A 25,666-nucleotide genomic window follows, 5' to 3' on the forward strand; every position below is an offset into this window, starting at 1 on the left:
GGAAGCAAAGGGAAACTATAGCTATAGCGAACTGGCTGGAAGCTTGGACAGCCAAAGCATTTTGCATTGCAACACCTCAGCCAGGGTCAATTTATTAACCAATCAGCTTTAGTCTCTCCCATGGTATAAATTGTTGTGACCATTTGAAATTTAGCTTTCGTGCATTTGTCCTGATGAATATAAGATGAAAAACTCCAGCAACATGTCTCCCTGCTCAGCAATGTCAAAATCTTTCAACATTTCCATAATATAAGGTTAAGATTGAAAGCTCTGTTTGTTTGGCTTGCATGGAGACCATGGACCAAATGGCCTCTTTCTATGATGTAAATCTTCCCAGTGATAAGTTTACATGCACATATTCCAGCAGGCATTATTGGACAGCGATCCGACCTGGGAACTCCAGGACAATTGCTATGAAGCTGAACGTAAGTGTAAGCAAATGCTTGGCAGGTGAAGTATGAGGTTATCAACTTTGGTAGCAAAAACAGAAAGGTAGATTGTTAAATGCATTGTGATAGATTGGGAAAGTGGTAAGTGCAACAAGACCTGGCTGTCCTTATATAGCAGTCACTGAAAGTAAGCAAACAGATGCAGCAGTGAAGAGGGCAAGTCATACCTTGGCCTTTATAGCGAGAGGGTTCAAGCACAGGAGCAGGGATATCTTGCTACAATTGTACAGGACCTCTTGTACCAGAGCATTGTGATCAGTTTGGGTCTCCTTATCAGAGGAAGGATATTCTGGCAATGGAGGGAGTGCAGTAAAGGTTTACCGGACTGGTTCCTGGGATGGCAGAATTGACATATAAAAGGAGATGGGTTAGGATTGTTGTCACTGGAGTTTCGACAAATGAGGAGGGAAGAGGGGACATTACATAGACACCTATAAAATTGTAACAGGACTAAACGCAGGAAGCAATGACTGGGAAGTCCAGAACCAGGGGTCACAGTCCCAGGATATGGGCTAAGTCACTTAGAACTGCGTTGAGGAGATATTTCTTCACCCAGAGAGTGGTGTTCCTGTGGAAATTCTCTACCACAGAGTGTGGTTGAGGCCAAAATGAGTGTTTTCAAGGAGCCACATATAGGTCTTGGGGATCAGGAGGTTCGGAAAGAAGGCAGAAACAGGACACTGAGTTGGATGATCAGCTACGATCGTTTTGAGCAGATTCGAAAGGCTGAATGGCTTATTCCTGCTCCTGTTTTCCTTTTATTCAGCTTTACAGTTGAAAGCTACTCATTTAAAACAGACTGCCGAGCAATTCAAGGAACTTGTTGTTCTGTCTGGTTCATTGTCACATGGAGAGTGCACCTTCATACTGAGCAGCCACATTTCCTTTTTATTGCTAAAAGCTTGGAAACACTTTACAAAATAGCATCACTCTATTTATTCTGTCCTTGCAGATAATGTGAGAGCAGTTCTGAGAGAAAAGGATCTGTAATTACTCCTTCTACATTGTCATCTCAAAAAGACAGCACTCTGTTGATGTTTGTCAATAGCATGAATTTTTCTGAAGCCCAATTTGTCATTTCCCTTGTTAAAAAAAATCACCTTGATTCTTCTGCAATTTCCCCTACCCACCCCTGCAACTCAGCTGCATTCAAATTGTTTGGGACATCTTGTCAGTCTACAATATAAAAACTGACAGGTTCAGTAGATGGAGAATATATTTAGACTCTGGCTTCATCTGCACTATTTTTTAAATTCAAACCTCTGTGAGCAGGAAGGTGTGTCTGCTTGTACATAGCGTCCCCACCAGATCTATCCCTCAATCAACAGCATCTAGTCATTATTATATCGTTGTCTATTGAAGCTCACTGTAAACCTGTCACATTTCCTACAAGATGGAAACATTGGGATGCAAGTAGGCCATTCAGCCCCTCTAACTTGTTCTGTCTTTCAATGTAATCATGGCTAGTCTGTGCCCCAACTCCATATACAGTGGAAACTCTATTATCCGAACGAGATGGGCGGGCACTATTTCGTTCGGATAATCGATTATTCGGAAAATCGTTTAAAAGCCTTTCGTCTCGGGCTCGGAGTTTTAAAGCCTGCTTCCCGTTCAGGAGACTGCAGCAGCATGTATTGCGCGACACCCCGCCCCCAACACTGCCCCCCCCCCCGTCCACCCACCCCCATCCTACCCAACCTTGATCCCCATCCACCCCCACCCCCAAACCCAGTCCAACCCCGCACCCCCCAACCCGGTCCAAACCCACCCCCAACCCGGTTTCTATCAGGACCTCGAGATCTCCTTCGGATAATCTGATTTTCGGATAATTGATATTCGGATAATCGAGGTTCCCTTGTACCTGCTTTTAGAACATATCCCATTATGCCTTTGGTTAACAAAGCATTATGACAATAGACAATAGACAATAGGTGCAGGAGTAGGCCATTCAGCCCTTCAAGCCTGCACTGCCATTCAATATAATCATGGCTGATCATTCCTAATCAGTATCCTGTTCCTGCCTTATCTCCATAACCCTTGATTCCACTATCTTTGAGAGCTCTATCCAACTCCTTCTTAAATGAATCCAGAGAGTGGGCCTCCACTGCCCCCTGTGGCAGAGCATTCCACACAGCCACCACTCTCTGGGTGAAGAAGTTTCTCCTGAGCTCTGTCCTAAATGGTCTACCCCGTATTTTTAAGCTGTGTCCTCTGGTTCGGCACTCACCCATCAGTGGAAATATGTTTCCTACTGCCAGAGTGTCCAATCCTTTCATAATCTTATACGTCTCAATCAGATCCCCTCTCAATCTTCGAAACTCAAGGGTGTACAAGCCCAGTCGCTTCAGTCTTTCAGTGTAAGGTAATCCTGCCATTCCAGGAATTGACCTCGTGAACCTACGCTGCACTCCCTCAATAGCCAGAATGTCTTTTCTCAAATTTGGAGACCAGAACTGCACACAGTACTCCAGGGTGTGGTCTCACCAGGGCCCTGTACAGCTGCAGAAGCACCTCTTTGCTTCTATACTCAATTCCTCTTGTTATGAAGGCCAGCATGCTATTAGCCTTCTTCACTACCTGCTGTACCTGCATGCTTGCCTTCATTGACTGGTGTACAAGAACACCCAGATCCCTCTGTACTGCCCCTTTACATAAATTGATTCCATTGAGGTAGTAGTCTGCCTTCCTGTTCTTGCTACCAAAGTGGATAACCATACATTTATCCACATTAAACTGCATCTGCCATGCATCTGCCCACTCACCTAACTTGTCCAGGTCACCCTGTAATCTCCTAACATCCTCATCACATTTCACCCTGCCACCCAGCTTTGTATCATCGGCAAATTTGCTAATGTTATTGCTGATACCATCTTCTATATCATTAACATATATTGTAAAAAGCTGTGGTCCCAGCACGGATCCCTGCGGTACCCCACTGGTCACTGCCTGCCATTCCAAAATGGAGCCGTTTATCACTACCCTTTGTTTCCTATTAGCCAACCAATTCTCAATCCAATCTAGTACTTTGCCCCCAATACCATGCACCCTAATTTTACTCACTAACCTCCTGTGTGGGACTTTATCAAAAGCTTTCTGAAAGTCCAGGTACACTACATCTACTGGATTTCCCTCGTCCAACTTCATAGTTACATCCTCAAAAAATTCAAGAAGATTAGTCAAGCATGATTTCCCCTTCATAAATCCATGCTGACTCTGTCCTATCCTGTTACTACTATCCAGATGTGCAGTAATTTCATCCTTTATAATAGACTCCAGCATCTTTCCCACCACTGAGGTCAGACTAACTGGTCTATAATTACCTGCTTTCTCTCGCCCACCCTTCTTAAAAAGTGGTATAACATTTGCCACCCTCCAATCCTCAGGAACCGACCCCGAATCTATTGAACTCTGGAAAATAATCACCAACGCATCCACGATTTCCCGAGCCACCTCCTTCAGTACCCTGGGATGCAGACCATCAGGCCCCGGAGACTTATCAACCTTCAGACCTAACAGCTTCTCCAACACCAAATCCTGGCAAATATAAATTCCCTTAAGTTCAGGTCCTTCAGCCACTGTTACCTCAGGGAGATTGCTTGTGTCTTCCCAAGTGAACACAGATCTGAAGTACCCATTTAATTCCTCTGCCATTTCTTTGTTCCTAGTAATATATTCCCCTGTTTCTGTCTTCAAGGGCCCAATTTTTGTCCTAACCATTTTTTTGCCTTGCACATACCTAAAAAAGCTTTTACTATCCTCCTTAATATTCTTGGCCAGTTTACCTTCGTACCTCATTTTTCCTCTGTGTATTTCCTTCTTAGTAATCCTCTGTTGCTCTTTAAAAGCTTCCCAGTCCTCAGTTTTCCCACTTATCTTTGCTATGTTATACTTTTTCTCTTTTAACTTTATATGTTTCTTTACTTCCCTCGTCAGCCACGGCTGACCATATCTCCTCCTGGGATTTTTCTTCCTTTTAGGAATGAACTGATCCTGCAACTTCTGCATTATACACAGAAATATCCGCCATTGTTCCTCCACGGTCATCCCTGCTAAGGTATTGCACCATTGAACTTTGGCCAGCTCCTCCCTCATAGCTCCATAGTTCCCTTTATTCAACAGAAGTACTGTCACTTCCGACTGTACCCTCTCCCTCTCAAATTGCAGATTGAAGCTTATTGTATTATGGTCACTACTTCCCAATGGCTCCTTCACTTCGAGGTCTCTGACCAATTCTGGTTCGTTACACAATACCAGATCCAGAATTGCCTTCTCCCTGGTCGGCTCCAGCACCAGCTGCTCTAAGAATCCATCTCTGAGGCACTCCACAAAGTCTCTTTCTTGTGGCCCAATACCATCCTGATTCTCCCAGTCTACCTGCATGTTAAAATCCCCCATAACAACTGTAGTGACATCTTTGCGACAGGCCAATTTCAGCTCCTGATTTAACTTACATCCGACATCCAGACTACTGTTTGAGGGCCTGTAGATGACTCCCAAGAGGGTCTTTTTACCCTTGGTATTTCGAAGCTCTATCCACACTGACTCTACATTCCCTGACTCTAGGTCCCCCCGCGCAAGGGACTGAATATCATCCCTTACTAACAAGGCCACCCCACCCCCTCTGCCCATCAGTCTGTCCTTACGATAGCACGTGTAGCCTTGAATATTCATTTCGCAGGCCCTGTCCACTTGAAGCCACGTCTCAGTTATCCCCACAATATCGTATCTGCCAATTTCCAAAAGAGCCTCAAGCTCATCCATCTTATGTCTAATGCTTCGTGCATTCATGTATAGTATTTTTAATTTGTTACTGCTCTCACCCTTCCCATCAACCCTTATTTCACTCAACCTTACAGCATGATGCTTTTCCGGGTTTTCTGCCTCATTAATACAGTTGTCTTTCTTGACTTCTCTTGTTCTAACTTTCCCTTCAATTTCCTTTTTAAACATCCAGCTTGTCCCCTCCCCCCCCGCTACTTAGTTTAAATCTAGCGGTGTTGCAGTAGAAAACCTGCCTGCCAGAATACTGGTCCCTAACCTATTAAGGTGCAAGCCGTCTCTCTTGTAGAATTTATGTTTACCACAAAATATACCCCAGTGATCCAAGAACTTGAATCCTTGCTTCCTGCACCAGTTCCCCAACCACACGTTCAAGTCCATTATCTCCCTGTTTCTGGCCACACTAGCCCGAGGAACTGGAAGCAAACCGAAGATAACCACCTTGGACGTCCTGCTTTTCAGCCTTCTTCCTAGTTCTCCGAAGTCCCGCTGTAGTATGTTCCTCCTCTTCTTCCCGACATCATTTGTGCCGACATGTACCACCACCTCTGGCTCTTCACCCTCATCCTTGAGGATTTCCTGCACTCTGTCCGCGATGTCTTTCACTCTAGCACCAGGAAAGCAACACACCATCCTTAAATCCCGTCTGCTGCCACAAAAACCCCGGTCAGTTCCTCTCACGATGGAGTCCCCTATTACCACAGCTCTGTGCGATGTCCGACTCTTCCGCTCTGCCTCTGCGCCAACTTTTGATTGACAAACTTGGCCGCCTTGCGAACTGGCAGTGTCATCAGTCTCTGCTTCCAAAAGCTTCAACTTGTTCGCTGAAGGTCTTGTCCAGAAAGATCTCGTTCTCTCAGATGAGCCTAAGGTCTTCGAGTTCTTTCATCAGCGCTGCAATATGCTCGGTCAATTGCTGAATGTGCACACACTTTCCACACATATACGAGCCAGACACACCAGAGTCGTTGACCTCCCACATCAAGCACGTAGCGCACTGAACCAGCTGGGCAGTCATGTCTTCACCCTCTTCAACTGTGGTGTAATCACTTCACTCAACCTCCTTGTCAAAGAGACCTGAGCTGAACACACCCACTCTTATAGTAATCACTTACCTTCCCGACCGGCTTTGCGCTCCGTCTGAACTTCCGCCCAGCTCCCGCCGCTCTATGTCAGATTTAAAATTAACAACTAATCCTGCATCAACGCTGTTTGTGGGCAAGAGTCCCAAATATCTATCACCTTTTGTATGTAGAAATACTTCCTAATTTCTCTCCTGAACGGTCTGACACTAACTCTCAGACTGTGCCCCTAGTTCTAGAATCCCCAGCCAGTGGAAATAATGACTCTGCCTTCTGCCTAGATTATGAAAGGTGCTTTCAAAATGTAAGTCTTCCTTTTTAATTTGATGCTTAGAATGGGCCGGTTATCTATTTTGTAAGTGTTCATTTCCCCCAACTGCCAGATTGTTTGCATGATTAAAATGTGGAACTCATTACTGTTGAGCCTGTATTAGATTAGATTAGATTAGATTACTATTCTCTGGGAGTTTAGAAGAGTTGGATGTAGATCCGGAAGATTACACTAGATTCCCCACAGTGTGAAAACTAGCCCTTCGGCCCAACAAATCCACACCAACCCTCTGAAGAGTAACCCACCCAGACCCATTCCCCTACCCTATATTTACCCTTGACTAATGCACCTCACACTGCAGGCAATATAGAATGATCAATTCACCTGGCCTGCACATCTTTGGATTGTGGGAGGAAACCGGAGCACCTGGAGGAAACCCACGCAGACACGAGGAAAATGTACAAACTCTACACAGACGCCCAAGGCAGGAATCAAACCTGGGTCCCTGGTGCTGTGAGGCAGTCGTGCTAACTGCTGAGCCACCATGCCACACCTAAAGCCATATTAATTTTTTCACAGAAGACCATCCAGGATAGAAGATGAGAAGCTTGTTTCACTGATTGGATAGTTGGAAACCAGATTCAAATTTTCAGTATAAGGGGGCTAGCTATCTAGGACGGTGATGAAAACTTTCTACACTCAGAGAGTTGTGAATCATTACAATTCTGTGCCCCACAGACCTGTGCAGGCTCAGTCATTGAGTCTCTCCAAGGCTGAGTTGATAGATTCTAGGGCGCTAAGGCATATGGAGGCAAAGGGGAGGTCATGCAGAAAATCACCCATGATTTTATTGAATGTTCGAGTAAGCTTGAACACACAACATGAATTAGGAGCAGAATTAGAAGATTCACTCAAATGTTGCCTGGGATGGAAGACTTCAGCAATGAAGAATGGCTGGATAAACTCGGGTTGTTTTCTTTGGAACAGAGAAGATTGAGGGGAGACCTGGTAGAGTTGAATAAGATTATGAGGGGCATAGACAGAGAGGATAGAAAGCAGCTGTTCCCCTTTGTTAAAGAGTCAGTAACTGAGGGCAGGACATAATTTTATCTGAAACCCAGGAGGTTTAGAGAGGAATTAAGGAAAAGGGTGGTGGAAATCTGGAAAGCTCTGCCTAGGAGTGCAGTAAGACAGGAAACCTGACAACCCTTAAAAAGTAACATTCAAGACGATGGGCTAAGTGTTGGAAAGTGGGATTGGTATGACTAGGTTAGTGCAGATTCAATGGGCCAAAGGACCTCTTCTGTGCTGTGCTGCTCTGAAAAAGAAGGTAAGTTGTCAGCTGTACATGCAGCACTTGTTTATTTTGTGCTGACATTCTTACCACAAATAGTATTTGAGGTGAATCATTTAGGTGCATTTAAGAGGAATTTATATAATTACAAGAGAAAGAAAGGATTAGATGATTATTTGAATGGATCATACAACAGTGAGGCTTGCTTGGAGCATAAACACTTTTCCTTTCAGTGTACTGTCTGGCCTGGTTTTGTACTGTACATTCTGTCGTGATTGTAATGAGATTAGCCAAGTGGACATCATGGAATATGAGTTCCCTGATTGGGGCTGTTAACCTGGTCCGATCAGGGAGCCCTGTCTGACAGATATAAACAGGAGTGTCAGAGGTTTTGTTCACTCTGAGAGCTAGCTCATGTAAACAAAGGGTGACTTGAAAACAGGATTCTAGCCTCTGGGGAGTTATTTCACATTCCATGTAATAGCAATGCCATTTCTCAGAAAACATATTTACAGGAATCAATATCACACATTGAAAGATATGTTTGTGTGTATCAGGATACCACTTCAACAGATAACAATGCATCATCATCATCATCATCATCAGTCATATTTGCTTGGTGGCCATGCCTTCAGCTGCCAAAGCCCCGAGCTCTGGAATTTGCTCCTTACAGTTTTGTACATCCCATTCCACTTTGAGGTTCTTCTTAAACGTCTTCCATCAAGCTTCTGTTCAAATGCCTTCACATGTGGCTCAGTGTCACACCTTGATTCATGAGGGTGAGGTGGGGGGAAAGGTGTCAGCTTCTAAAAGCCACACTCCGGCCCTTGCCTCCGATCCCCCAAGACCTGCGTCCTGTGATAAGAAATTTAAAATGGCTTCTTGTCGCTCGACCTCCATAGAGTAGGGCCCTGGTTGGCAGACATTGATGGGGAGGTAGGAACAGAGTTCTGCAGCAAGTGTTGTTGTGCTCAGAGCTTAAAATGCCCTGGTTTCAGCTCAGGAACCCGTTGGTGCACCCCATCTCCCCCCACTATCTTTCAAGGCATTGTCATAGCCAGGGGAATGGGTGGGGTTTGGATGAGGACATCAAGCAATCTGGTGGCTAGAGTGGGAGCAGGGTGTGGAATGGGAAGGAATTAAAGCCACGGCTGCCTCTTCTTAATTCCAATCTTTGGGCACAGAGGTCTCTGATGAGTGGTTCTCCCCCATCCAGGGACGCTGTTGGCAATCCCACATCCTGCCACACCATTCAGTGGGATCACGACTGGATATTTACATAATTTTCACTTTCCAGTCCAATTGCCCTATCTCTTCACTGCTTCAGTGTACAGAAATCTATCTGACTTTGAATATCCTCATTGACTCCATAACCATGCACTGCCCTCTAGGGTAGCGAGTGTGAAAGTTTCAGAACTCTCTAGGTAAAGAAACATCTCCTTAACTCAGTTCAAAATGGTTGGTCCCTTATCTGGAGATGATGACTTCCTAATTTTAGGTTCTCCAGCAAAAGGGAATAGAGTCATACAGTCATAGAGGTGTACAGCACAGAAACAGACCTTTCCGTCCAACTCGACAACACCGACCAGATATCGTCAATAAATCGAGTCCCATTTGTCAGCACTTGGTCCATATCCCTCAAAACCCTTCCTATTCATATACCCATCCAGATGCCTTTTCAATGTTGTAATTGTACCAGCCTCCACCGTTTCCTCTGGCAGCTCATTTCATAAACGTATTTGTGTGAAAAGGTTACCCCTTAGGTCCCTTTTAAATCTTTCCCCTCTCACCCTAAACCTATAGTTTTGGAATGCCCACCCTGGGGAAAAGTCCTTGTCTATTTACCCTAATCAAGCCCCTCTTGATTATAAAAACCTCTATAAGGTCACCCAGCAGCCTCCAATGCTCCAGGGAAAATAGCCCCAGTCTATTCAGCCTCTCCCTATAGCTTAACCCACCAACCTTGGCAAAACCCTTGTAAATCCTTTCTGAACCCTTTTAAGTTTCACAACATCCTACCTATTGCACGGAGAGCAGAACTGCACACAAGTATTCTAATAGTGGCCTAACCAGTGTCTTGTTCAGCTACAACATGACCTCCCAACTCCTATATTCAATACACTGACCAACAGAGGCAATCGTCCCAAACACCTTCTCCACTATCCTATCTACTGTGACTCCACTTTCAAGAAACGATGAACCTGAACTCCAAGGTCTCTTTGTTCAGCAACACTCCCCAGGACCTTACCATTAAGTGTATATATCCTGCCCTGATTTGACTTTCCAAAATGCAGCACCTAACATTTATCTAAATTAAACTCCATCTGCTGCTCCTCCGCCCATTGGCCCATCTGATCAAGATCCTGTTGTAATCTGAGATAACCTTCTTTGCTGTCCACTACACCTCCAATTTTGGTGTAATCTGCAAACTTACTAACTATATCTCCTATGTTCACAAGAGTACAGCCTTTCAATATCTACCTTCCCAAAGGGTTATACCTCCTCTGTATGTGTAATACTTTACATTAAGATCACTTGTCATTTTTAGAAATACCTGTACCCATTTTATTCAAATTCTCAATTGTCCTCTGCTCTGTAATGCCTCCTCTGATAACACAGCAGCAACTGGGACTTCACTAAATGGGAGACTACATGATAATGAGCTCATGATTATAGTCACTTGGCAGTACAGGTTTTTTGTCAAGGTTTTTTGTCTTGAATTCATCAGGACAAAATTGCAAGAATACCAAATCTGAAACTGAACAACAATTTATAATCCATGATAGCGAGCCTAATGCTGGAACATGAAACTGGTGTAGACTTAGTGCAGCTTTGACAGTACAGATGTGATGGTTCAAAGAGCCTCTGTACTATATGATTCTAGAATGCTGATTGGTTGACACCCTCTTCTCAGTCAGTATAAATTATTATTAATCTTAAGATTTGGTGTTTTTGTAATTGTGTCTTGATGAGTGCAAGACTAAAACCTTTGACAGAAAATCTCTTTTCACAGCAAAAGCTGTGCAGAGCCAGGATGTAGCACAGTGTGTCTGCATAGCAAGGTCGTAATGATGAAATTACACATGTTTAAAGCTGCAAAATAGACAGTGAAGTGGGCTTAAAATGGAAATTGAAAAACAGCAGGGAACACAGGGCATCTCAAAATTACCATTGGAGAATAAAATGGGTACAGGTATTTCCACACTTTATAAAAATGGGAGGTGCTGTCAATGTAAAGTATAACATTTTCAGAGGAGGTAGACAGCGAAAGATTTTTTTTAGCCCTTGCTGGAGCACCAAAACTTAAAACTTCCAGCCTCACGTTCGTCAAGGTGAAGGCCAGTGCAGTCTGGAGCCAGGGCCCAGTGTGGACTGGAAGCTAGGGCCCAGCGTGCTCTGTCATTCTGAACTTTTATTTCTGCAATGGTGGACATTTTATTTCTCTATTGTCTAAGATCTTGTAGCTAAAGAAGCTGTAACTAGGTACCTTTGGACCTAAATCAGTGCTGTAAGTGGTAATGTATAACTGTTTCACTATACTCATTGAGTATATGTGACAATAAAGGCTAATTCTAATTCCAATAACCCTTTTATTCAACCCTTCCTCTTGGTTCTATTGTTCCCCAACTTCACATTCCTGGTTAACCTCCCCTTACTGTTTCTGATTCCTAATCGTTATCTGATCCTGCCTTTTGTGATGCTCCTTGAGAGAGTTTGAATTTGCATCAAAAAGCACAGCATTGTTAGACAAAGCTTAGACAGAAAACCTGAAAGTATCAATGATTTCCAAATCTACAAAGCTAGTTTTAATTGAGGCCTTTCTCCTCTGCATACAGAAAGGCATTCACCAACAGAGTGACCTCCCTTGCCAGGTTCTGCTGGGAGAGATGTTCAGATCTGCTGATTTGATAGGGTAACTATTCAGTAACAACATCTGTCAGAGTGTCAGTGAGGGAAATGACGAGGCCACGGGACAGGAAATCTCTGACAATCAGCAGTCACTGTAAGTTTAAGCTGTGCACCCCTCAGTGCTGGTCACAGACTGACTCTCTGGCGACCCAGTGTGGGAGAAAGGATAGACTGTCCTATTTTACAAGTTTCACGGTGTCAGCCTGGCCAGAGTGGAAATTGTCCTGAATCGTTAATCAGAGGCTTTCTTACTGCAGGACACTGCAGTACTGAAACAAATCATTCAGCTGAAGTGAGAGAGGGGAGGGTGGGACTACATCAATGGTAGCTTCCAGTTCGAGGATTTAGACAGGCTTTGATCATGACTAACAGCTGAGGTTCCGACGGTACATGAAGAGGTGGGATTACACTTGGAGGCGGTCCCTCCAGCCGTTGACTTATATGGAATTGTGCCTGCATTTACAAAAACAGGGAAAATAAGTTACTGACAGGCCTGTGAAGTGAGAGGGACTATGTTTTGACTTTAATACTTTCCCAGTGTTGACCGCAGTGCTGTCAGGAGTCGGTGTAAACAACACGCGAAGAGCCAATGTTGGCTGGTTATCAAGGAGGCTGCATTGAATTATTCCAGTAAGTAAACGGAATCCAGTCAGGATGCTGTGTTTGTTGGCTGTGCCACGTATAGAAATATGTCTGAGCTTCGCCACCCCCAACACCCCCTTGTATTTTGTTTGTTTTATATCAAGAGTGCAGAAATAGCAGGGGGACTTTGCCAAAAACAAAATGTTGATCCAAAGTTTGAAAAAGAAAATATTCTGTTTTGAGTCGAACAGCCATTTGAAGAGGGCTTTTCGTTTTGGTTTTAACCTATTTTGACTGGCTAACAGATTGCCTTGTTATTTATCTGATTGCTACTCAGGGACCTTTTACATAAACTGGATAGGTGCCTACCCCAACAACTACACTTCAAAACCATTTATTATGTGTGATGTGCTGCGCAGTGTTTCTGAGAGATGTGAAGAGATAACTTCATATGTGTATTTCTTTTCTGTCCCTTTCAGAGTACTGAGCGTTTACATGAAGTTTATAATCTGTCTGCTGATTTTTAATGACACCCCCCGACACTGACTACTGATCCCTGACCTCCAGGGTTTTACTTGTAATATGCCAGCTGTGGCTCAGTTGTTGGTACTATCTGTTTTGAATTATAAAGTCTTCAGATCCTACTCAGAATTTGAGTGCATAAATGTTAGCTAACACTTCAATGCAGTATCGAAGGGCAGAGTGCTATTTTAAAACTGAGGCTCCATCCACCGATTGATGTAAAAGACCACATGGGTATCATTTAGAAGAAGGTCATTGGTGTTATCTCCAGCGTCCTGGCCAATATTTATCCCTCAGTCAACATTCAGAATGAACAGATTATGTGGTCGTCACCACACCGTTGTCTGATGGAGCTTGTCATGTGCATGTTGTGGCCACATCTCCTACATTACAGCAGTGACTACACCTCAAAAGAAAGTTAGCTTAGCTGACTGGACAGTTGGTATGTGATTCAGAGTGATGACAAATGCACAGTTTCAGCTGACGTCACCATAAAGTCCTACCTTCTCAACCTCAGCCCTCACCTGAAGAGTGGTGACCATCAGATTAAACCACCGCCAATCATCTCTCTCTAATTGGCACTATGGTTACTTTCCTCTTATATCCCAAGAAATATTGGCTGTAAAACAGTTGCATACAATTTGTGCTCATGGAATGCACTATATAAATGCAAGTGTTGCTTTTCAGGTAGATCTGAGATTAACAAATGAATTTCAACCGAACTCAGTGGGAAGCATTACAACTTGATCAGGACATGAAGATGGTCATATATTACTTGGAAAATAAGAATCTAAATTGGAGAGAGATCCGAATGGATCTGGTAATAATGAAAATACAAAGTATTAAGAGTTGTGCCTTGAGTTATTAACATCCAAAAAAATACAAACAAACCCCGAGGGTTTATTAATAGATTGCATTGAAGTGTAGTTCAGCTAAAGCTATATTGAACCTTGGTTAGACCACAGTTGGACTACTAGGTATAGGACTGGTTACAATTTTCTGATAAGGTACATAGAGATAGTGGAGAGAGTGTGATAAAAGATTCTCAGGATGATACTGGAATTGTGAGATTATATCCATCATGGGTCGCCTCATGCCTTGGAAAAAGAAGATTGAGGGGTGACTGAATTCAGGTCTTTAAAATTCTGAAACGTTTTACAAAAGTTGGTGAGCAAAATATATGGACGGTCACCAACAAGATCAAACAGAAGAAACTGCTTTGCCCAGAGTGCGATGCAAATGTGGAACCATAGCACCTTAGGGCAGTTGAAGTGAATAGTATGAAAAGAGATGAAATATGTATATGGCAGAAATGGCAATAGGGTAACACTGATTGAGTTAGACATGGAAGATGGGAGGAGGCTTAAGAATATGCACACCAGAAGGAACTAGATGAGCTGAATTGCTTATTCATAATATTAATATTAATTATTATATAATATATCTTAATATATAATATCTTAATATATAATTTAAAATCTATAACTTAATTCAGAACTGACTATTATTATTAAATGATAGACACAGAAACCCTAATACATATTATTGTTATGCCAAAGTAGATAATGTTATGAGCCAAGTGCTGGAAAATGAAATTCCAATAATTAGGCGGTTGGTTTTGAGCAGCACAGACTTGGTGGACTAAATGGTCTTTTTTCTCTGTTGTAGACCTCTATGATTCTGTAGTTTGCTGTAATTCCACACATTCTGAAGTTAAATCTTCTGATCATGCAACATAGGTGCTTGGAATGGACGATGTGCGGGATTATGGATCAGTGACACTTGTTGGCCTTGGGTTTTTTTATTGACTATAGCAGCCGCACAGCCAGAAGATCTTGTGGGCAACTTCATTCCAGTGAGGGAAGAAGCTGCAGTCCATAGCTTTGATTTTCAAGCTGGTATCTCTTTTCCAGATCCTTGGAAGGGATCCTTGCAGGGGAGAAAGATTTCTGACCATCAGCCAGCAGATAGCAAAATCTCTCCGTATTTGTAACACCTGGATCTCCATTTTAAATCCAACCCCAGACAGAAATAGAAGTCAGTGGTAAGGGGCTGAAATTAAGATCTCGATTAAAATGATGCATCCAGACACGTGAACAGGGAATAGAGGGAACAATAGTTTGGAATGACATCAGGGTCAGCAGAGACATGATGGACCGAAGGGCCTACTGTATCTGTCCAATGTTCAATGACATAGTATATATTCCAGTCCTGAAAAATTACACTAAAATTGACCAGGGCTTTTTAAAAGTTCAAAACATACAACATAATACTAATGACGAGTGAGGAAAGTCTCACTGGTCAAAGGAGATCGAAGTAAGCTTTAAAAAAGTCTTTCTCTATGAATTGGGTGGGTCTAGAAAGAAGGGTGTGCTCCCTAACCAGAATCCTCCAGGAATTCTTAGAACGCCTGGCTACCCCTCAGCCATTTAAAACAGAATTCCCAGCCAGGGCTGCTGCCTCCCATTGTCTGTGAGGGATCCTTAATGCATTTTAAACTCAGATCACAAAGGGTGATCAATGTTTGGAATGATCTATTAGGTAGAGGTGAGCAGTAATAGGGCTTGCTTAATTGGAAGCAAGACTGTGAAAACTCATCAAAAAATGAAGAGGATGTGGGTCTGGCAGCATCTGCAGAGGAGACCTGCTGAATTTCTCCAACACTTTCTGATTTGATTTACATGAAAACACTTCCCTGTCTTCAAATCTTACCATGGACTCACCCCTTCACTATCTCTGAAATCCTCTCCATCCCCAGATCCGTCCTAGATGTCATCTTCTGGCTCTCGCACATGCCCGACTTTTAATACTCCATCAATGGTAGCTACACCTTCCCCTGAGTCCGTAGGTTCCTGATTCTGTTTTTACAATCTCTCCTCCTCTCTCACAGTTCATCCACTTTTAACATGCTCTGTGAAGCATCTAGCTTTGATCAAACATTTATTCATCCGTGCCAGGATCTTCTTCTCTGACTTGCCATCAAATTTTCTTTGATAATGCTCTGGTGAAATGCTTTGGCACTACATAAATGCAGGTCTGTGAAACTTACAGCACAAGAGGTGACTGTTCTGTTTCTGTTGATCCCTTGCAAGAGCAGTCCTGTTCGGTCCCACACCCCCACTTACTCTGCCTGTGACCCAGTAAGTTCCTCAACATCAACTTGCTGTCCAACTCCCTTTTAATATTATTCATCAATCAATTTCCACAATCGGTTTCCAGGTATTGTTGAGATTTAGTCAATTGTCAGTTCTCCTCCATCACTGCTTGCATAATGAGAGTGATGGACTCTGTTCAAGTATGTCTAATTGTAAGGATGTCACACTGACTACGGCTGAAGGAGAAAGTGACGACTGCAGATACTGGAGAAGTCAGAGTCAAAACGTGTGGCACTGGACATTCCTGGTGAAGGGCTTATGCTGGAAATATCGACTCTCTTGCTCCTCGGATGCTCCCTGACCTTCTGTGCTTTTCCAGCACCACCCTCTCGAGTCTGACTAAGGCTAAACCCAGACTGTGGAATGTGATTCTAGTGCATTGTGGGTCCCAACATGCCAGCTCCTTTCACATGATCCCAAAACTGAGGATGATCCACAATATCTGATTAGCTGGACAGTGGTAGTCGCTGACTGGAACAGGGTCTGTTTTTGCCATTTATCACAGACCACTGAGGGTTGCCAATCGTAGCTGATTCCTGATGAAGGGCTTTTGCCCAAAACATTGATTTTCCTTGGATGCTGCCTGACCTGCTGTTCTTTTCCAGCGCAACTCTAATCTTGACTCTAATCTCCAGCATCTGCAGTACCTACTTTCACCTAATCATCGCTAATGCCCCGAACTCACTAAGGGACAAGAGAATGTGGTCAGCTCCAAGGATAGCATGGTGGCTCAGTGATTAGCATTGCTGGCTCACAGCGCCAGGGACCTGGATTCAATTCCAACTTCAGGTGACTGTCTATGTGGAATTTGCACATTCTCCCATGTCTGTTTGGGTTGCTTCCTGGTGCTCTGGTTTCCTTCCACAGTCCAAAGATGTGCAGGTTAAGTGGATACACTATGGGAAATGTATGGGGATAAGGTTGGGGGGGGGGGATGGGTCTGAGTAGGATGCTCTTCAGAGGGTCAGTATGGACTTGATGAGCCAAACTGCCTGCTTCCACACTGGGGATTCTATGAGAATGAGTTGCTGACTTCTGAGAGAACCAGATAGAGTGACTTGTCTGATATGCAGAATCTTTCACACAGGACTGCATATAGATCAATAACAAATGCAGATAGTGCTGAGAAAGAGGCTTTTTAAAAAATAATAAAAAGGTCACCAGAGGAAGTGGTGGAGGCTGGTACAATTGAAACACTTAAAAGGCACCTGGATGGGTATATGAATAGGAAGGGTTTGGAGGGATATGGGCCGGGTGATGGTAGGTGGGACTAGATTGGGTTGGGATATCTGGTCGGCATGGACAGGTTGGACCGAAGGGTCTGTTTCTGTGCTGTACATCTCTATGACTATGACTCTATCAGGTAAGATCATGCAATTGTCAAAAGCACAAATCCAATAAATGTAAATTGTCTGCCTGGCAACAAGAGCATTTCTAATAATCCAGCCTTGTTCCATTTCTCTTTACTTTTTAAATAGCCTTTTTATTTTACAATTTCCTTGAACAGGAATAAAAATAACAATTAAATCACTGAGCTGGCTTACATTTTAAGTCCTACACCAGAATCTAATCTGTCAGAACACAAAATTGTAAACCCGCCAAATGCGGCTTGTAGCCAAACACTCAAACACTTAGCTAATATTAGGACAACATTTGCTTGTCTTGTGATTATGGAGACATTGGTGGTAAGTTTTGGCTATGGTTTCGTATTCTGGTTAACCACAAACGGGGAACACTGGAGGCACAACGATGTTACAAGTCAGTTACTAACGTGAAAAAATTAAAGTGTTGAGATAACCATGGAACTGTTCAGATCTTGTTCCGTCTTGTGCCAGGACATTATCAAGAGGAATTGTACAAACGCTTAATAAAACTGTCCCTCCACTAGCTCAAAATAACCAGATTAAAGCTTCCATGAAATTAATGAAAAGATGAATACAATAGAGATATGTTAAGACCTTACAATAACATCAGTCATTTCCAGCTTTTTTTTGTATTTTAACAGAGACTGTATTTAAAAGTGCCTAATTGGCTGTAAAACATTTTGGGATATCTTGAGGTGCTATGTGAATGCAAACCTTTACTTATGAGCTTTCAGTACCTCAAGTGACCTCCTTCTGTAATGGGTTACACATTGGAATGCCGTGACTGTTGTTGCAAAACTAACAATAAAACACACAAAGCTAATAAAAACTCAAAGAACTGTGGATGCTGTAAATCAGAAATAAAAACAGAAATTACTGGGAAAGCTCAGCAGGTCTGGCAGCATCGGTGGAGAGAAATCAGAGTTAACGTTTTGGTCCAGTGACCCTCACAACTGAAGTAAATTGTTTGGCCGAAACCCTAATAGCTACTGGTGAGAGATTATTTATTTGTAATTTGTCTCTGTTAGCACAAATACTTTTAAACTTAGGGATAGACCAACTAGGCTGAACTGCCCACTCACGTCTGAATCTATTCACTCCACGTACACTGTTTTATTTTAACATTATTGATTACTGCTCTTTCTCCTCCATTATGTTCATAGTTTACGCTGAATACTCCCCCCACAACAGACTGCAACAGCTCAAGAAGGCAAATCACCACCGCCTTCTCAAGGGCAATTAGGGACAGGTAAGATATGTTAGTCTAACCAGAGAGTCCACATTCCATGAAAACATAAACTAAATTGGATATAGGAACGTAGGAGTAGGAGGAGGCCATTCAGCCTGGTCTGTCAATGCAATGAGATTGTGGCTAATCTGTGGTCTAACTCCATATACCCGCCTTTGGCCTATACTCCTTAATACCTTTGCTTAATAAAAATTTAACTATCTCAGATTTAAAATTAACAATTCATCCAGTAACCACTGCTGTTTGTGGAAGAGAGTTCCAAACCTCTACCACCCTTCGTGTGTAGAAGTGCTTCCTAACATCTAGGGCGCCACTTCCACATTTGGCGTGGCACAGTGGCTCAGTGGTTGGCACTGCTGCTTCACAGCGTCAGGGACCCGGGTTTGATTCCACCCCTGGGCGACTGTCTGTGTCGAGTTTGCACATTCTCCCCGTATCTGCGTGGGTTTCTTTCGGGTGCTCCGGTTTCCTCCCACAATCCAAAGATGTACAGGTCAGGTAAATTGGCCATGTTAAATTGTCTAGAGTGTTCAGAGATGTGCAGGTTAGGTGCATTAGTCAAGGGTAAATGTAGGACAATAGGTTAGGGTCATGGATCTGGGTGGGTTATTCTTTGGAGGGCCAGTATGGACTTGTTGTGCCGAAGGGCCTGTAGGGATTCTATGATCCCTCTGTAGGTCTAGCCCTAATTTCCCAGACTATGCCCCTTAGTTCTAGAATCCCTAACCTGTAGAAATAGTTTATCCATCCTGACCTTCTCCTGTAAATATTTTAAAGACCTTGGTTAGATCACCCCTTAACTGTCTAAACCCATGAGATATAGTGTCGATGTAATTTGTATCTTGGGATAGTGGAGAGGCGTGGAGTGGGAATGCATGCCGGGGAGAGTGAGGGGAGTGGGTATGGAGCCTGGATTAGTGGTGCTGGAAGAGCACAGCAGTTCAGGCAGCATCCAAGGAGCAACGAAATCGACGTTTTGGGCAAAAGCCCTTAATCAGGAATAAAGGCAGTGAGTCTGAAGCGTGGAGAGATAAGTGAGAGGAGGGTGGGGGTGGAGAAAAAGTAGCATAGAGTACAATGGGTGAGTGGTGGAGGGGATGAAGGTGGTAGGTCAGGGAGGAGAGGGTGGAGTGGATAGGTGGAAAAGGAGATAGGCAGATAGGACAAGTGCGGACAAGTCATGAGGACAGTGCTGAGCTGGAAGTTTGGAACTAGGGTGAGGTGGGGGAAGGGGAAATGAGGAAACTGTTGAAGTCCACATTGATGCCCTGGGGTTGAAGTGTTCCGAGGCGGAAGATGAGGCGTTCTTTCACCAGGAGGGAGCGGCGGTGAAGGAGGCCCAGGACCTCCGTGTCCTCGGCAGAGTGGGAGGGGGAGTTGAAATGTTGGGCTGCAGGGTGGTGTGGTTGATTGGTGCGGGTGTCCCGGAGATGTTCCCTAAAGCGCTCTGCTAGGAGGGCCCAGTCTCCCCAATGTAGAGGAGACTGCATCGGGAGCAACGGATATAATAAATGATATTAGTGGATGTGCAAGTAAAACTTTGATGGATGTGGAAGGCTCCTTTAGGGTCTTGGATAGAGGTGAGGCAGGAGGTGTGGGCGCAGGTTTTACAGTTCCTGCGGTGGCAGGGGAAAGTGCCAGGATGGGAGGGTGGGTTGTAGGGGGGCGTGGACCAGGTAGTCACGGAGGGAACGGTCTTTGCGGAAGGCGGAAAGGGGTGGGGAGGGAAATATATCCCTGGTGGTGGGGTCTTTTTGGAGGTGGCGGAAATGTCGGCGGATGATTTGGTTTATGCGAAGGTTGGTAGGGTGGAAGGTGAGCACCAGGGGCGTTCTGTCCTTGTTACGGTTGGAGGGGTGGGGTCTGAGGGCAGAGGTGCGGGATGTGGACGAGATGCGTTGGAGGGCATCTTTAACCACGTGGGAAGGGATATTGCGGTCTCTAAAGAAGGAGGCCATCTGGTGTGTTCTGTGGTGAAACTGGTCCTCCTGGGAGCAGATACGGCGGAGGCGGAGGAATTGGGAATATGGGATGGCATTTTTGCAAGAGGTAGGGTGGGAAGAGGTGTAATCCAGGTAGCTGTGGGAGTCGGTGGGTTTGTAAAAATTGTCAGTGTCAAGTCGGTCGTCATTAATGGAGATGGAGAAGTCCAGGAATGGGAGGGAGGTGTCAGAGATGGTCCAGGTAAATTTAAGGTCAGGGCTTGCCTATCTCCTTTTCCACCTATCCACTCCACCCTCCCCTCCCCCGACCTATCACCTTCATCCCCTCCCCCACTCACCTATTGTACTCTATGCTACTTTCTCCCCACCCCCACCCTCCTCTAGCTTATCTCTCCACGCTTCAGGCTCTCTGCCTTTATTCCTGATGAAGAGCTTTTGCCCGAAACGTCGATTTCGAAGCTCCTTGGATGCTGCCTGAACTGCTGTGCTCTTCCAGCACCACTAATCCTGAATCTGGTTTCCAGCATCTGCAGTCATTGTTTTTACCTCGTGGGTATGGAGCCGTCCAGTGTTATTTCTTTAGTTGAGCTAAAGATCATGGGAAGTCTGCTGCTCAGGAGAGGGTGCTGCTGCTGTGCATTACTGGACTCGCCTGCTGTGTCAGTGCATTGATCATAACCTTTTATTTAAATCGTTAAACTTCCACAGTACTAGTAAGTCTTTCGTCCACCAATTGAGGTCATTGCTTGTCATTGATGTGAATGCTAACTGGCATTGCAGTGTACCGTGAGGCTTTCAATCTGTGCACCAGAAGTAAACTGTTCTGATGTTAATGGTCATTTGCTTTGCATGAGTGTGACAATGTAATCAGCCTGAATGAAAATGCCACCCGTCAGCCCTTCCTGAGCTGGTCTGGATAGTAATAAGCGCTGAATTTGGCCTAACTTCTTTCTCAACCCATCCCAACTGCATTCCTACTTATGGATGACCAGAAACAAAAGGATAGATTAACACGGACAGAACTGCGGGTGCTGAACATCTGACTTCTATGAATGAACGAAACAATGCAAAGGGTCAGGTTCCAAGAATTGTGTCAAGATGACGTGAGAAGTGGTGAACCAAGCTGTCAACAATAGTAAACATGAGACCTAAAATTGAGCAGCTGCCAAATTATGGTGTTGTACAAGGAACAGTCAACAGCTAGAACAATCAATTTGAATGGCTGAAGAGAACGGGTAATTAATAAATGAATAGTTCTCTTCTTGGAGAATAAACAAGAGCTGAGCATTGGAAAACAAATATAGCCACACATGAACTCCTACTGTACTGATTACAGGGAATTCTTTAAGAACTTTAGCAAATCATTTTAAATCTCACCCTGCTGAAATCATGGGAGTGTGACTATACATAATGTATATGCAGTATTTCACGATACCGATAAGCAGGACCTCCTTGGGGTTTGATGCCAATTACCTGACCAGAAATGTAACCCTTTGTTGGCTGAATCATCAACAGTTCTTGATGATAAAAAGGAATATGGAGAGCTGGAGATCAGAAATAAAAAGTGGCGTGCGTAACAAGAAAAAAAATTATTCACCCTTGATCGAAGGTCACTATGAAGGAAGGCAGTATTCCCTCAAAGCTGCACAGGTGCATAGCCATGCATCAATCTGGGATGTTCTCCCCAGGAAACAAACAGGCTCTAGCCAAACAGTGTTACCTTTAAGATCCACATGTACAATAATGCAGCAGTCCTGACGGAACAGTGTGGTACAGTGCAGCAAAAAACAAAGAGAACTTCAAGGGAACTTTGCCCAAGGCAATCTTGTGAAGGCGCATAAAATATTAAGTGCTGCATAAAAGATGAAGTCCAGAGCTTTACTTTGGCATAAACTGTGTGCCTCAATGGTTTATGGTGAAGTGCAAACTTAAAGTGAAATCTCAGGGCATTCATTACTCAGAGATTTCTTTCGGAAATAGCTGCAGCATCCTAGGTCATTGAGAACAGCAAGATGTTTTCGAGCTCAACAAAGATCGAAGAGGATGAATGAAACCAGCAAGTAAGAGTTTGATAAAGAGCGTGGAGCCTTTCTCTTTCCCCTTCCTCTCAGTATTCGGCAAAACTAAATTACATGATGGACAATAAGTGTGCACAAATTAACCAAATTAACCAGGTCCCTGACTGGTCATAAAATATGTTGGGTTAGACATGTATACTTCTTCAATGGGATGCAGAACAAAAAGAGGCCATTCAATCCACCCACTGTGCTGACTCCTTGATAGAACTAGGCAAAAGTGAGTAATACAGATGCTAGAGATTAGAGTCAAGTGTGTGGTGCTGGAAAAGCGCAGCCGGTCAGGCAGCATCCGAGGAGCAGATAACTCCACGTATCTGGCAAAAGCCCTTCATCAGGAATGACCATTCCTGATGAAGGGCTTTTGCTTGAAACGTTGAATTTCCTGCTCCTCGGATGCTGCCTGACCTGCTGTGCTTTTCCAGCATCACACTCTTGACTCCTTGATAGAACTTCCTCTAAACCCCTATCCACAGAGACCATTCCCTCCGCGACACATTCATTAGGTCCACAACCCCTACCAACCCACCCTCCACTGCCAGCACCTTCCCTTTCTGCTGCAAGAGGTGTCAAACCTGCGCCCACACTTCCACCTCACCTCCATCCAGAGCCCCAAAAGATCCTTCCATATCCGGCAGAGATTTTCCTGCACATCTCGACACCTCATCCACTGCGTCGGTTGCTGTCGATGTGGTCTCCTCTATATTGGAAAGACAGGATGCCAACTCGCAGAACATCTCTGGAATACACACACCAATCATCCCCACCGCCCTGTGGCCGACCACTTCAACTCCCCCTCCCACTCTGCCAAGGAAATGAAAGTTCTGAGCCTCCTCCACTGCCAAATTCTACCTACCTGACGCCCGGAGGAAGAACGCCTCATCTTCCGCCTTGGGACCCTCCAACCACACAACATCAATGTTGATTTCACAGTTTCCTCATCTCCCCTGCCCCCATCTCATCCCAGATCCAATCTTTCAACTCAGCACTGTCCCACCTGCCCATCTTCCTTCCCACCTCTCCACTCCACCCTCCACTCTGACCTATCACCATCATTCCCTTACCTTCATCTACCTATCACCTTCCAAGCTATCTTACCCTCCAGCCCCACCCCACCCTCTTATTTATCTCTCAGCCCCGTCCCCCCTCCCCCCACATTCTTGACTTACACCTGGCTTACACCTGAAATGTCGACTCTCCTGTTCCTCGAATGCTGCCTGACCTGCTGTGCTTTTCCAGCACCACACTTTTCAACTCCTTTATAGAACTACTCAATGATTGTCTCTGCAAAACCCTGCAATGTTATTTTCCCTTCAGATATCTATGGAATGGCATTTAGAAGCCTACAATTTAGTCAGCCTCTGACACCCCTTCAGGCAGCGCATTCCAGCTCAGTACTACTCGCTTTGTAATGTTTCTGCGTGTTTGACATTTTTTGTCAAAACACCTTAAATCCAGGAGGTTCTCTGGTTCACAATTATGCTCCCAACTCAGTCTGTGCAATCCCTCAAAATATCGAGTACTTCTGTCAAATCTAATCCACCAGCACTTTTCCTTTTACTCTCCTGTGGGATTTGTTTTTTCCCTTTAATCTTTCATGGGATGTGGGCATCACAAGCAGAACCAGCATTTTTTCTTTGCCCATCGCTAATCACCTTTAATTTGCTTGGCCATTTCAAAGGGCCTAGTTTTGAGTCACTCCATTTTGCTGAAGGCCTGGACTCACACACAGGCCAGACCCGATAAAAGATGACAGATACCTCCTTCCTAAGGGAGTGAACTTTTTAATGACAAGCAATGATAGTTGTAGCTGGTCACATGACGATTTCTGAGGGTCGAACCCTTCTCCCACCCCCACCCCAATTCTCATGTCAACATGCCCGTGGATGACATAATTTGAAACCATGTTTTCACATGAATACTGATGACACCCAGCTCCACCACACTTTTCCTCTCTTACCTGCTTCCTTCGCTGTTGCTAAATTGTCAGACCACTTCTCTGACATCCACTCCTGGGTGAGCAGAAATTTCTTTCAAGTAAATGTTAGGAAAGCTGAAACCAATATCTTCTGTCCCCTTCATGAATCTTGTTGCTTAGTTACTGGATCCATCCTCTCTCCCTGGCAACTGTGTGAGGTTGAACCATAGAACACAGAACATTACAGCGCAGTACATGCCCTGCGGCCCTCGATGTTGCGCCGACCAGTCATACCAATCTGAAGCCCCTCTAACCTACACTATTCCATGTACGTCCATATGTTTGTCCAATGACGACTCAAATGCACTTAAAGTTGGCGAATCTACTACCGTAGGTAAAAACAATGACTGCAGATGCTGGAAACCAGATTCTGGATCAGTGGTGCTGGAAGAGCACAGCAATTCAGGCAGCATCCGAGGACAGGCAAAATCGACGTTTCGGGCAAAAGCCCTTCATCAGGAATAAAGGCAGAGAGCCTGAAGCGTGGAGAGATAAGCTAGAGGAGGGTGGGGGTGGGGAGAGAGTGGCATAGAGTACAATAGGTCAGTGGGGAAGGAGATGAAGGTGATAGGTCAGGGAGGAGAGGGTGGAGTGGATAGGTGGAAAAGGAGCTGGGCAGGTCGGACAAGTCCGGACAGGTCAGGGGATCGAGTTGCTGGAGGTTAGAAGCTAGGATGAGGTGGGGGAAGGGGAAATGAGGAAACTGTTGAAATCCACATTGATGCCCTGGGGTTGAAGTGTTCCGAGGCGGAAGATGAGGCGTTCTTCCTCCAGGCGTCTGGTGGTGAGGGAGTGGCGGTGGAGGAGGCCCAGCACCTCCATATCCTCGGCAGAGTGGGAGGGGGAGTTGAAATGTTGAGCAACTGGGCGATTTGGTTGATTGGTGTGGGTGTCTCGGAGATGTTCCCAAAAGCGCTCTGCTAGGAGGCGCCCAGTCTCCCCAATGTAGAGGAGACCGCATCGGGAGCAACGGATACAATAGATGATATTAGTGGATGTGCAGGTAAAACTTTG

The 25,666-nt window shown here is 44.5% G+C and overlaps 1 protein-coding gene across 3 annotated transcripts in view; it reads left to right on the forward strand.

The window, feature by feature from the left end:
• LOC122539828 (thyroid hormone receptor alpha) overlaps positions 1–25,666 on the forward strand; it is a 378,543-nt gene that overhangs the window by 216,870 nt on the left and 136,007 nt on the right. Inside the window, exon 1 of one of the 3 annotated variants that reach the window (XM_043674923.2) lies at positions 11,817–12,414. The exons of the other annotated variants lie outside the window; for them this stretch is intronic. Within the exon in view, the coding sequence (XP_043530858.1) occupies positions 12,374–12,414 (41 nt within the window). The 5' untranslated portion in view covers positions 11,817–12,373. Of the gene's footprint in view, positions 1–11,816; positions 12,415–25,666 lie in introns of those variants that run through there. 3 annotated transcript variants of the gene reach the window in all.

Source organism: Chiloscyllium plagiosum, unplaced genomic scaffold (genome assembly GCF_037043375.1).
Source record: "Chiloscyllium plagiosum isolate Xiang-an unplaced genomic scaffold, Cpla_swu_hap1 HiC_scaffold_32, whole genome shotgun sequence".
Lineage (NCBI taxonomy): Eukaryota > Metazoa > Chordata > Chondrichthyes > Orectolobiformes > Hemiscylliidae > Chiloscyllium > Chiloscyllium plagiosum.